The 13,639-nt window shown below is 43.8% G+C and overlaps 1 protein-coding gene across 7 annotated transcripts in view; it reads left to right on the top strand.

Moving 5' to 3' along the window:
- LOC129864126 (regulator of G-protein signaling 3-like) overlaps window positions 1-13,639 on the top strand; it is a 271,563-nt gene that overhangs the window by 240,182 nt on the left and 17,742 nt on the right. For all 7 annotated transcript variants that reach the window (XM_055936752.1, XM_055936755.1, XM_055936756.1 and 4 more), the window contains one exon: window positions 9,677-9,747. In XM_055936752.1, the coding sequence (XP_055792727.1) occupies window positions 9,677-9,747 (71 nt within the window). The remainder of the gene's footprint in view (window positions 1-9,676; window positions 9,748-13,639) is intronic.

Here is a 13,639-nt window from a genome sequence, read left to right as displayed (position 1 = left end):
CTGGCTCCCTTGAGCATTGAGCCTGCCCAACCTTACCTGGTTGAATACTCCCCGTTGCCCGACCAGTGCGGGGAGGTGGAATAACCCGCACCGGGCTATGTAGGCGAACCGGGGACACCATGCGTAAGGCTGGTGCCATGTAAGCCGGCCCGAGGAGACGTACTGGTGGCCAGATATATAGGGCCGGCTTCATGACATCCGGCTCAATACTCAATCTAGCCCTACCAGTGCAGGGAGGTGGAATAACCCGCACCGGGCTATGAACACGTACAGGAGACACCGTGCGCTCTACTGCGTAACACGGTGTCTGCCCGTACTCCCGCTCTCCACGGTTAGCCTGGGAAGTGGGCGCAGGTCTCCCACCTGCCCTTGGCCCACTACCTCTTAGCGCCCACCCCAAGAAATTTTTGGGGTCTCTTCGCGGGCTTCCTTGCTAGTCGCGTACCCACATAACTCCGGATCCTCTCTCCGGTTGCCTCTGCTCTCCTAATCGCCTCCAGCTGTTCCCATGGGAGGCGATCTCTTCCAGCTCGGATCTCTTCCCATGTGTCAACCCTTGCCGTCCAATACATCTTCCCATGTCCACGAGTCCTGGTTACTTTGTTGCGCTCCCCCACGCCGCTTGGTCGTATTATGGTGGGTGGTTCTGTAACGGATTTCCTCCTCCTCTTCATCCGAAGAGGAGGAGCAGGGATTCGACCAAAACGCAGCGTTGGAATATGACATAATGACATTTATTTAAACAAGACAAAAAACGAACTACACTTGATAAACTACAAAACAAATAAACGATGTAGACAGACCTGGACATGCGAACTTACATACAACGAAGAACTCACGAACAGGAAAATGACTACACAAAAGAACGAACGACAAACAAACCGAAACAGTCCCGTATGGTGAGACAAACACAGACACAGGAGACAACCACCCACAACAATCAATGTGAAAACACCTACCTTAATATGGCTCTCAATCAGAGGAAAGGAAAACCACCTGCCTCTAATTGAGAGCCATATCAGGTCACCCTTTAACAAACATAGAAACACATAACATAGACTACCCACCCAAACTCACGCCCTGACCGTCAAACACATACAAAATAACAGAAAACCGGTCAGGAACGTGACACCAACACTCTACTCAGCAAACTGGATGCAGTCTATCACAGCGCCATCCGTTTTGTCACCAAAGCCCCATATACCACCCACCACTGCGACCTGTATGCTCTTGTTGGCTGGCCCTCGCTTCATATTCGTCGCCAAACCCACTGGCTCCAGGTCATCTATAAGTCTTTGCTAGGTAAAGCCCCGCCTTATCTCAGCTCACTGGTCACCATAGCAAGCGCTCCAGCAGGTATATTTCACTGGTCGCCCCCAAAGCCTATTCCTACTTTGGCTGCCTTTCCTTCCAGTTCTCTGCTGCCAATAACTGGAACGAATTGCAAAAGTCACTGAAGCTGGAGACTCATATCTCCCTCACTAACTTTAAGCATCAGCTGTCAGAGCAGCTCACAGATCACTGCACCTGTACATAGCCCATCTGTAAATATCCCATTCAACTACCTCATTCCCATATTGTTATTTATTTTATATTTTTTTGTCCTTTGCACCCCAGTATCTCTACTTGCACATTCATCTTCTGCACATCTATCACTCCAGTGTTTAATTGCTAAATTGTAATTACTTCGCCACTACGGCCTATTTATTGCCTTACCTCCCTAATCTTACCTCATTTGCACACACTGTATATAGATTTTTTCCTATTTTGCTATTGACTGTACGTTTGTTTATTCCATGTGTAACTCTGTGTTGTTGTTTGTGTCGTACTGCTTTGCTTTATCTTGGCCAGGTCGCAGTTGTAAATGAGAACTTGTTCTCAACTGGCCTACCTGGTTAAATAAAGGTGAAATAAATCAAATTAAAAAAGTGCTGAATAACAGCAGGATGAGACTGAGGGGGGGTCAGATTAAAAATAATACACGCACACCCCCCCATACACACACAAGCAGGCATGCACACACACACACAAACACAAACAAAGGGTATGGGGCTGTACTTATTGTACATGATAGCATCCTATTGATTCTTTTCTTCACTTAGAGTGAGGAGTGGCTTGTTGTTGTGTTTCCTGTCTGTGGTTCATTGAGTTCATCATCAACGACACACACACACTGGTGGATTGTGTGAGACTGTATTGGACTTTTCTGAATGTGTATGTATGTGTGTGTGTGTGTGCGTTCGTGTATCAACGTGTGTGTGTGTGTGTGTGTTTGTATCAATGCGTGTATGTATCAATTTGTGTGCCCATGAGACACTGACAATATCTCCATCTTTCTTGCCCTTTCCTCTTCTCCAGTGGGTGTTGAGTGACATCTGAAGGGACTTTCTGACTAACAATGGAATGTCTTAGGAGGAGGAAATCTACAGTTACACACGGAACACAATAGGAAAAATTCACCCTGTAACAGTTACATACAGCTCTGTCTGAACCAACTTTGTTTTAGACTGTCGGTCTAGGAAGCGGTGCCAGGCACAAGGACAGAGCACTAACCCTGGACACTTAAACGTTATGTCATTAAGGATATTAAAGAAATTACAATTTAACAATGTGCGCCAGGAATGTGCTATCAAGCCAGTGATGTCAAAGCACTCGCATTAAACAAAGGAACAAATCCGATAGTCGGCCATGTTAAAATGAAAGTTGAAACTTGCCTTTATGTTGTAACGAACTTACGCTTCAACTTTCTCCTGTCTTTACCTCATCCAACAATGGACTCAAACTTTGATATCGGGTTGCATTTGAGGATATTCACTCATCGAGGATAGCTTTATGTTTAACCTCTGTCCCGGAAAACCTCCTATGTCCTCCATTAGGCCTGTTTTTATTTTTTTCCACTTTTTGTCCATTTTCACCAAGACCCATTGTTGCTTCCATGCCCCCAGGAGAGAACACAGAGAAGCCTTGTACTATGCTTTTTGTCCTATCCTGTTCCCCCCATTCCCCTCTCCTCCTCGGTCCCCCCTCTCCCCACCAGACTACACAACGTCAGGAAACTGGGTCTAAAGGGTTCACACAAACCCAGACCTGCTTTAATGGAACGAGGGAAAGAAAGAAAGCAGACCTGAAGGAAAGAAGGAGAAGGCTAGACATTGTCCAAAGGTGAATAGTCAAGTAGTTTTTTTGGTGGAGGAGAGAGAGGGGATGCATGATTAAGGCCAGGGCAGCACGAGTGAACTGCTGAACGGAGGTTGTGTATACAAGGACTAACAGACTGGGGGCCAACCCTTCACCTTGAGGGCTTTACTTTAGGCTGCTTTGCAGTTTGAATTGATTGCAGTGTTTTGAGCAGCAGTTAGTTTAGTGTATGTGTACATCATTCTATGTGTGAATGAAGTTGTTTTTGGGGGGTGGTTTTACAGAATGTTTGAGTGTTTTTTGTTTGTGCGCACTGTACACTGAGAGTAGAACATGTTAAGAACACCTTCCTAATATTGAGTTGCACAGCCTCAATACAACGTGTCGAAAGCATTTCACAGAGATGCTGGCCAATGTTGATTCCAATGCTTCACACAGTTAGATGTCCTTTGAGTAGTGGACCATTCTTGATACATTTACATTTACATTTAAGTCATTTAGCAGACGCTCTTATCCAGAGCGACTTACAAGTACATACATTCATACTTTTTTTGTACTGATACACACGGGAAACTGTTGAGTGTGAAAAGCCCAGCAGTGTTACTGTTTTAAACACAAACCGGTGCGCCTGGCACCTACTACCATACCCCATTCAAAGGCACTTAAATCTTTTGTTTTGCCCATTCACCCTCTGAATGGCACACATACACAATTCATGTGTTAATTGTCTCAAGAAATCCTTCTTTAACCTATCTCCTCCCCTTCATCTACACTGATTGAAGTGGATTTAACAAGTGACATCAACAAGGGATCATAGCTTTCACCTGGATTCACCTGGTCAGTCTATGTCATGGAAAGATCAGGTGTTCTTAATGTGTATTTCTGTGGTAGTGTTTGTATGTGCTGTATGTGTGAATATGTACCGTATTTGTGTAGAGTGTTTATTTGTGTTCAATGTTTGCGAGAAACATGAGAGTATGTGAATGTGTGTGTTCTCCTTCTCTCTTTCTACTCACGCCATATCCCAGCTCTCTGTTATCAGGGAACAGCAGGCCAGCGGTATGACTGCCAGCTGATGTTCTGAACCACAACAACCCTCACTGAGTGCCATGTCACATCGTTGATACATAGATTAGGTGTGTGTGTGTATGTGTGTGAGTGTGCGTGTGTGTGTGCATGGGTGGCATATGTGCATCCATGAGTGTGAGTAAATGTGTGTGTGTGACCGATCAACCACCCATCACCCCACACCATCATCCCTCCTCCACTCTGAACCCCTTGGCCTGGGAGTGTACATTGGCAGGCCCACTGGTGTCTCTTCTCAGTGGAGCATGTGAGAGAGTGTTCCTGCTGTGGACCACTGCTATACAGCCATTGGGGCGCAGGGCTATATATACAATGCATTCGGAAAGTATTCAGACCCCGTTGATATTTCTACATTTTGTTACGTTACAGCCTTATTCTAAAATGAATTACGTTCATTTTTACCTCTTCAATCTACAAACAATACACCATAATGACAAAGCAAAAACAGGTTTTTAGAAATGTTTGCAAATGTCTTAAAAATTAAATCTGAAATATCACATTTACATAAGGTTTCAGACTCTTTACTCAGTATTTGTTGAAGCACCTTTGGCAGCGATTACATCCATGAATCTTCATGGGTATGGCGCTACAAGCTTGGCACACCTGTATTTGGGGAGTTTCTCCCAATCTTCTCTGCAGATCCTCTCAAGCTCTGTCAGGTTGGATGGGGAGCGTCTCTGCACAGCTATTTTCAGGTCTCTCCAGAGATCGGGTTCAAGTCCGGGCTCTGGCTGGGCCACTCAAGTACATTCAAAGACTTGTCCCGAAGCCACCGCTGCGTTGTCTTGGCTGTGTGCTTACGGTCATTGTCCTGTTGGAAGGTGAACCTTCGCCCCAGTCTGTGGTCATGAGTGCTCTGGAGCAGGTTTTGATCAAGGATCTCGCTGTACTTTGTTCTATTCATCTTTCCTTCGATCCTGACTAGTCTCCCAGTCTCTGCTGCTGAATAACATCCCAACAGCATGATGCTGCCACCACCATGCTTCACCGTGAGGGTGTCTTTTGGCAAACACCAAGCGGGCTGCCATGTACCTTTTACTGAGGAGTGGCTTCCATCTAGCCACTCTACCATAAAGGCCTGATTGGTGGAGTGCTGCAGAGATAGTTGTCCTTCTGGAAGGTTCTTCCATCTCCTCAGAGGAACTCTGGAGCCCTGTCAGAGTGACAGTCGGGTTCTTGGTCACCTCCCTGACCAAGGCACTTCTCCCCCGATTGCTCAGTTCTGCTGGGTGGCCAACTCTAGGAAGAGTCTTGGTGGTTCCAAACGTCTTCCATTTAAGAATGATGGAGACCAATGTGTTCATAGGGACCCACAATGCTGCAGAACTTTTTTGGTACCCTTCCCCAGATCTGTACCTTAACAAAATCGTGTCTCGGAGCTATGGACAATACCTTCGACCTCATGGCTTGGTTTTTGTTCTGACATGCACTGTCAACTGTGGGACCTTATATTGACAGGTGTGTGCTTTTCAAAATCATGTCCAATCAAATGAATTTACCATAGGTGGACTCCAATCAAGTTGTAGAAACATTTAAGGATGATCAATGGACACATAATGCACCAGAGCTCAATTTCGAGTCTCATAGGAAAGGGTCTGAATACTTATGTAAATAAGGTAATTCTGTTTTTTTTATTTTATACATTTGCTAAATAAAATGTGCTTTGTCATTATGGGGTATTGTGTGTAGGCTGATGAGGATTTTATTTTTTGTTGATGAAAAAATAAATGTAAATCAATTTTAGAACAGGGCTGTAACATAACAAAATGTGAAAAAAGTCAAGGGGTCTGAATACTTTCCGAATGCACTGTAGCCTGGATCTAACCCTTTTGTTGTTCCTCTGGTCTGAGGAAACGGCTATCCCACTGTGTGAGGAGCTGGAACGCGAATTGTCGGGGAACCATGCAGCTCTGCTGTAGTATGTGGAGGTAGTGTACAGATTATTGCTTCACAGGTATTAAGGAGATTTTGATTAATTAAGTGATAATGCCCGAGAAGCCGGTGTTTGGAGGATATATTGGCACAGGTGTTGTTAGCCCCGAGATGAAGTCAAGGGCTGGCAAACCGTGTCAATATATCCTCCAAACACCGACTTCCAGGGCATTATCCAGGGCATTATCCAGGGCATTATCCAGGGCATTATCCAGGGCATTATCACTTTTATACAACAGGTTATCAACACATTCAAATAATGATTGACCTATTTTCCTAAAAAACATTATTTTGATGAGTTTATTCACACTATTTCATCCTTCCACTAGTTATAGTCCCAACACAAATCTAAGGTAGCTACCCAAGCCAGTTGTTTCTTTGATCTATTGGTTCGGTTGCCAGAGCCGCAACCCAGTGAAGTATTTTTGTTCTGTACCTACGCCAGTCATTGGTTCTAAATGTTCCAGTGCCATTCTGGCTGGCAACGTTCTTATCCCTTGCTTTCTAGCTAGCTAGCTAACTACGGCTAACTTACAGTCACGCCAAACAGTGCAGCCAGAATAAGAGTAGTAGCTGTATATGCATTTGTTGAAGCTGTTTTCTAGTGACATTTATTTGGAGACATCCATAACAGTGAGTTAATGATTTCGCCTGGCATAGAAAATGTGCTCTCTCGTCGGGACACTGTTGTTCAGAGGAGCTAGCCAACAACACAGCTAACACAATGCATTTTGTTTTGTTCGACCTGTTGACATTTCTTTGTATATATCCATAAAAATTATGCCAGCTGATTCATGATTTCAACTTGCTGAGAAAAGCTGTCTGCCTGTCTGTTTCGGAGAGACAGACAGCAAGGTTTATACAAATCTCCGCTGTTGAAAACCAAATGCCACTCTAAAAGAAATGTGAGATAATGCCTAGATGCATTTTATAGTGGAGATCAAGTTTTTAAATTGCCTGGCTGGGCTGATGAGATAGTGGATTGTGCAGTGAGATGGAACAGAATAAATCGGCATTTCAATGTCCTAGCTTTAGCCGGTGGTAACATGTGGAATAGAGATCGACTGGAATGGGTTTTTAACCAATCATAATCCAGGATTAGACCCACCCATTGTATAACATGCACTATCTCATCACTTATTCAAATTGTTATACCTGTATTTGAATCTTAACACCTATATTTTCACGGTTACTTTATAGATAACCTCAGAATGTCTTCTTATAGCATTATTATGTAGTAGGTATTAAGGTTATACCTAGGTACATACAAAACAGGTTGTACAGTATCTTAGGTTTCAACATGCTATTGTATTCACTCTGTCTAGGTATTCAGTCAGTAAGTAGTTCTAGGTTATGCTGCCATGTTCCTCCTATAAGAAACGACACGCCTTCACGGTGGAAATGACCACCCTGAACTTGGTCTACATCACGTAACTAGATGCAATCCTACATTACGTGAAAAATGAGTCTTTATCAACAGAGTACAGGAAGTTTGGAAAATCTGAAATCTCCGTCCTTATTGTCGGCAATGGTCATGTTACAAAAACCTACCGGTGTGTTTGTAGTAGGGAACCTATAAACATTCCCTTTAAGACACAGATTAGAAGGGAGTCAATGTGTTCCTGTTTGGTCGTAATGGATCTTAATGGCAGTTGGAGGGTTGTTTCAAAGCGTCACGTGAGCCTGGCATTGAGTGCTTTATGGGTTGAAGGGGCTTGCAACATGAGGACCATGCCTTTCATTGACTTCCTCCCCATGGCTGGAACCTCATTGTGTGTCTTAATTTGGGGCTCCCTACTAAAGGCTATAGCAGATGGTGTGTGTGTGTGTGTGTGTGTGTGTGTGTGTGTGTGTGTGTGTGTGTGTGTGTGTGTGTGTGTGACAGACAGACAGACAGACAGACAGACAGACAGACAGACAGAGATGTAGGCAAAATCAGACCGTGTTCTCCTGTTTCCATGTTCTATAAAATAGAGTTGTGACCTCTGGATTAACTAGTCCTACAGTCAACCCTGGGAGTAAAGAGCAGGAGGCCTGGGTCAGCGTGACTCCCCCCCTTGTCCTCTCTGATTTCTGGGGGAAAGCCTGGCAAATGGCTCCCTGGGGTCTGGGGCACCCTGGTTCTCATGTTTCCCCGCTAAGATTAGTCACTTCATTTTGATGTTGCTGCTGACCCTACTGACCTAATGGGGGATCTGGTAGTTGCACTGTTCTCAGGTTTCCCTATAGTAGATGAGTAGTAGTGTGTGTGTGAGTATGTGTGTCAGTCCTGAGCTTCTGGGGCTTGGAGGAGACAGGCGGCTGCTAATGACCTACACACACATACTGTAGCTACAGTAATACTGACGCTAAGACTGTTGTACATTATACAGTTGTTCCTCATTTGTACGTAGTCATGCATTAGCTCAGAAAATATTTTGTCCTTGTGTCGTTTTCCATTTTAGCACTGAGCGTTGATCTTTCGATGCCAGTTTACAGAAGCTGTTTGCTTACTGTTTTGGTTTATTGTTTTGGTCTGCATTCTAGTAGCTCTACGTTCAGTCACACCTTCAGCAGTGCAATGGGAACATCAACTCTGTGGTGGAAACAGTGGGCCAGATAACTGATTATGTGTGCTTTACACTGGGACTTGTTGAATAGGTGTCCACTTCCAGTAATATGGGTAGGAGGTGTTACAGTTTCAGTTTGACTTTGATTATGTTTTAAGATGGCACTGACCTCAACTATGTACACATGTTTAATGTCTGTGAACTCCTTTCCAACTGTTGATACAATAACACAATGAAGTGCTTTTTTAGGCAGTGTACATGTTATGTTATTCTCATATGTCACTTTGAGACACAGGCAGGGATATAAACTATACTGTGTACCTAATGTATCGGGAAATGGTTGCCCAGGAGACCATTGCCGAGAAAAACACTTATTGTTTCAGTGCAATAACAGCCACACACACACACACACACACACACACACACACACACACACACACACACACACACACACACACACACACACACACACACACACACACACACACACACACACACACACACACACACCAGGAGGAGGTGGGAGTATGTTTCACACACACACACACACATCAGGAGGAGGTGGGAGTATGTTTCACACACACACACACACACACACACCAGGAGGAGGTGGGAGTATGTTTCACACACACACACACACACCAGGAGGAGGTGGGAGTATATTTCACACACACACACACACACACACACACACACACACACACACACACACACACACACACACACACCAGGAGGAGGTGGGAGTATGTACTGGGATGCTGTTGAGGATTAACCAGAGCGGCGGCAGGCTGTGTGTGTTACGGACAGGACTACACTCTACCTCTAACACACTGCATACTTTATCCTAGGGACCCACAGCAGGGACTAGTGAATCTAGGGACTAGAGGCCGTGTGAGGATCTAGGGATCCATCTGTGTTGTGACTGAGGAGACTGGATGATGCAGTGTGTGCTCTCCCTTCTCTCACTTCAGCTCAGTGCCGGATCCCCATGCAGCTGTGAAGTTGGGCCCGAAGGGTCCAAGAAGAAGAAATCCAAGAACCTGTAAGTAACCAAACAACCTTTGATTGACTGTTTCCTGTCTTTGGTTTTCTGTCGTATTTTCTCTATAGTTGAAAATGAGAAATGTCTTTGTGTGGTCAATGGGAAATCTCATGTCATGTGTTCTAGCAATGCAGATATTTGATCAAACTAGCATTAATAATGCTGCTTTATGGAGTTTCCCTATTTGACGTAAGCAGGATACCTGAACATGGTTGAATAAGAGAATGTCCCAAAATTTGGGGTTTCTTTTGTTCCCCATTCTTGACCGTGAATTAAACTCTGAATACAATTTTGAAATTGTTGTAGATCTATTAACCTTTATAAGCCAAAGACAAAGATCTAGTATTTGTATGAAAATAGTCAAATACACATAGTCAAAAACACTCCAATGCATTTAACACATATATTTGAAAATAGTATTTGAAATAATGTAGAACTTCAATTAAATGCTGTCTCAAATAGCTGCCTGTCCCTTTAAATTCAGCAAATAAATGTCTGTTTCAAATAAACACGGGGTCTAAATGAATTGTTTGCAAGGTTACCATGAATTGTTTCATGTTTAATGTTTCATTTGTTCCGTTAAATAATTCAGTACTATATATTTTTTTATAGTAATCATCTGTTTTTATTGCCAGTAAGAAACTGCTAGCCATTGGCTGCTAACAGCTGAGAACATATAACATGTACACAAACATGCATACTGATGCCACACACTCACAAACACATACACTTTCACACTCACCACATGCGCTGCTGCTAGTCACTTTACCCCTACCTATATGTACAGTACATAAACTCAGCAAAAAAAGAAACGTCCCTTTTACAGGACCCTGTCTTTCAAAGATAATTCATAAAAATCCAAATAACTTCACAGATCTTCATTGTAAAGTGTTTAAACACTGTTTCCCATGCTTGTTCAATGAACCATAAACAATTAATGACCATGCACCTGTGGAACGGTCATTAAGACACTAATACCTTACAGACGGTAGGCAATTAAGGTCACCGTTATGAAAACTTAGGACACTAAAGGTCACAGATATGAACACTAAAGAGGCCTTTCTACTGACTCTGAAAAACACCAAAAGAAAGATGCCCAGGGTCCCTGGCCATCTGCGTGAATGTGCCTTAGGCATGCTGCAAGGAGGCATGAGGACTACAGATGTGGCCAGGGCAATAAATTGCCATGTCCGTACTGTGAGAAGCCTAAGACAGCGCTACAGGGAGACAGGACGGACAGCTGATCGTCCTCGCAGTGGCAGACCACATGTAACAACACCTGCACAGGATCGGTACATCCGAACATCACACCTGCGGGACAGGTACAGGATGGCAACAACAACTGCCCGAGTTACACCAGAAACGCACAATCCCTCCATCAGTGCTCAGACTGTCCACAATAGGCTGAGAGAGCCTGGACTGAGGGCTTGTAGGCCTGTTGTAAGACAGGTCCTCACAAGACCTCACAGACAACAACATCGCCGGACCAGACAGGACTGGCAAAAAGTGCTTTTTACTGACGAGTCGCGGTTTTGTCTCACCAGGGGTGATTGTCAGATTCGCGTTTATCGTTCAAGGAATGAGCGTTACACCAAGGCCTATACTCTGGAGCAGGATCGATTTGGAGGTGGAGGGTCCGTCATGGTTTTGGGCGGTGTGTCACAGCATTATCGGACTGAGCTTGTTGTCATTGCAGGCAATCTCAACGCTGTGCATTACAGGGAAGACATCCTCCTCCTTCATGTGGTACCCTTCCTGCAGGCTCATCCTGACATGACCCTCCAGCATAACAATGCCACCAGCCATACTGCTCGTTCTATGCGTGATTTCATGCAAGAAAGGAATGTCAGTGTTCTGCCATGGCCAGCGAAGAGCCCGAATCTCAATCCCATTGAGCACGTCTGGGACCTGTTGGATCGGGGGGTGAGGGCTAGGGCCATTCCCGCCAGAAATTTCCGGGAACTTGCAATCCCAGAACAACAGCAAAGGACCTTGTGAAGATGCTGGAGGAAGCAGGTACAAAAGTATCTATATCCACAGTAAAACGAGTCCTATATCGACATAACCTGAAAAGGCCGCTTAGCAAGGATGAAGCCACTGCTCCAAAACCGCCATAAAAAAGCCAGACCACGGTTTGCAACTGCACATGGGGACAAAGATCGTACTTTTTGGAGAAATGTCCTCTGGTCTGATGAAACAAAAATAGAACTGTTTGGCCATAATGACCATTGTTATGTTTGGAGGAAAAAGGGGGAGGCTTGCAAGCCAAAGAACACCATCCCAACCGTGAAGCACGGGGGTGGCAGCATCATGTTGTGGGGGTGCTTTGTTGCACTTCACAAAGTAAATGGCATCATGAGAGAGGAAAATTATGTGGAAATATTGAAGCAACATTTCAAGACATCAGTCAGGAAGTTAAAGCTTTGTCACAAATGGGTCTTCCAAATGGACAATGACCCCAAGCATACTTCCAAAGTTGTGGCAAAATGGCTTAAGGACAAAAAAGTCAAGGTATTGGAGTGGCCATCACAAAGCCCTGACCTCAATCCTGTAGAAAATTTGTGGGCAGAACTGAAAAAGCGTGTAGAGCAAGGAGGCCTTCAAACCTGACTCAGTTGCACCAGCTCTGTCAGGAGGAATGGGCCAAAATTCACCCAACTTATTGTGGGAAGGTTGTGGGAGTCTACCCGAAACATTTGACCTAAGTTAAACAATTTAAAGGCAATGCTACCAAATGCTAATTGAGTGTATGCAAACTTCTGACCAACTGGTAGCCTGGTGCAGGTCTACAATTTTGTTTCTGGTGTCCTTTGACAGCTCTTTGGTCTTTGCCATAGTGGAGTTTGGAGTGTGACTGTTTGAGGTTGTGGACAGATGTCTGTTATACTGATAACAAGTTCAAACAGGTGCCATTAATACAGGTAACGAGTGGAAGACAGAGGAACCTCTTAAAGAAGAAGTTACAGGTCTGTGAGAGCCAGAAATCTTGCTTGTTTGTAGGTGACCAAATACTTATTTTCCACCATAATTTGCAAATAAATTCATAAAAAATCCTACAATGTGATTTTCTGGATTTTTTTCCCCTCATTTTGTCTGTCATAGTTGAAGGTACCTATGATGAAAATTACAGGCCTTTCTCATCTTTTTAAGTGGGAGAACTTGCACAATTGGTGGCTGACTAAATACTTTTTTGCCCCACTGTATATATGTATATATATATATATAACTTTACATGCTAATGTTATTAGCCACTACTTGACAAAGAGTTTACATTCAGATAAAGGTGACACCCCTAGGCCATGAGATGGTTTACCTGTCATGAACCACTCCCCCCTCACAATGGTATCTCCCACCACTGTTTGATTGCCCCAGGATAGTATGTTTATACAGCTGAGGGTCTGAAAATGTCAAATGTGCAGGTGTTGAGAGGCATGTACCACACCTCCTATGAGCGAGTGAGTAAGCGAGACTGTGACACTAAGGTGTCTGTTCACAAGTCGTTAAACTCTTCCTCCAGTCTCCTTTTAACCTCATTTAATCTAATTTACTCAACAAAAGGCACATCTCAATAGGTGATCTAGGTCCTTTCCTATCTTGTTCTCGATTGCTTCTCTATTGTTCCTCAAGAAATTACATCACATTTGACCATCAGACCAACCTTGAATGCCCTTCTCCTTTATGTTTTCAGTTGTGAATAAAAAACACTATTTTGCAATTTAATTTTATTTTTTTACCCTTTAGTGTGTGTACTTTACTATATTTATACTTGTACTTTTTTCACTTTTCAACAGAAACATAAAAAAAATCACTGGACTGTCTTTAATGTGACTCAGTCAGTCACACTTGTTCTGACTTGAGTCTGTACATGTTGAGTCTGTTGCTATCTGCTCTA

This window comes from Salvelinus fontinalis, chromosome 10 (assembly GCF_029448725.1).
Source record: "Salvelinus fontinalis isolate EN_2023a chromosome 10, ASM2944872v1, whole genome shotgun sequence".
Taxonomy (NCBI): domain Eukaryota; kingdom Metazoa; phylum Chordata; class Actinopteri; order Salmoniformes; family Salmonidae; genus Salvelinus; species Salvelinus fontinalis.
The sequence above is the reverse complement of the archived record's forward strand: the minus strand, read 5'-3'. Positions and strand labels throughout refer to the sequence as shown.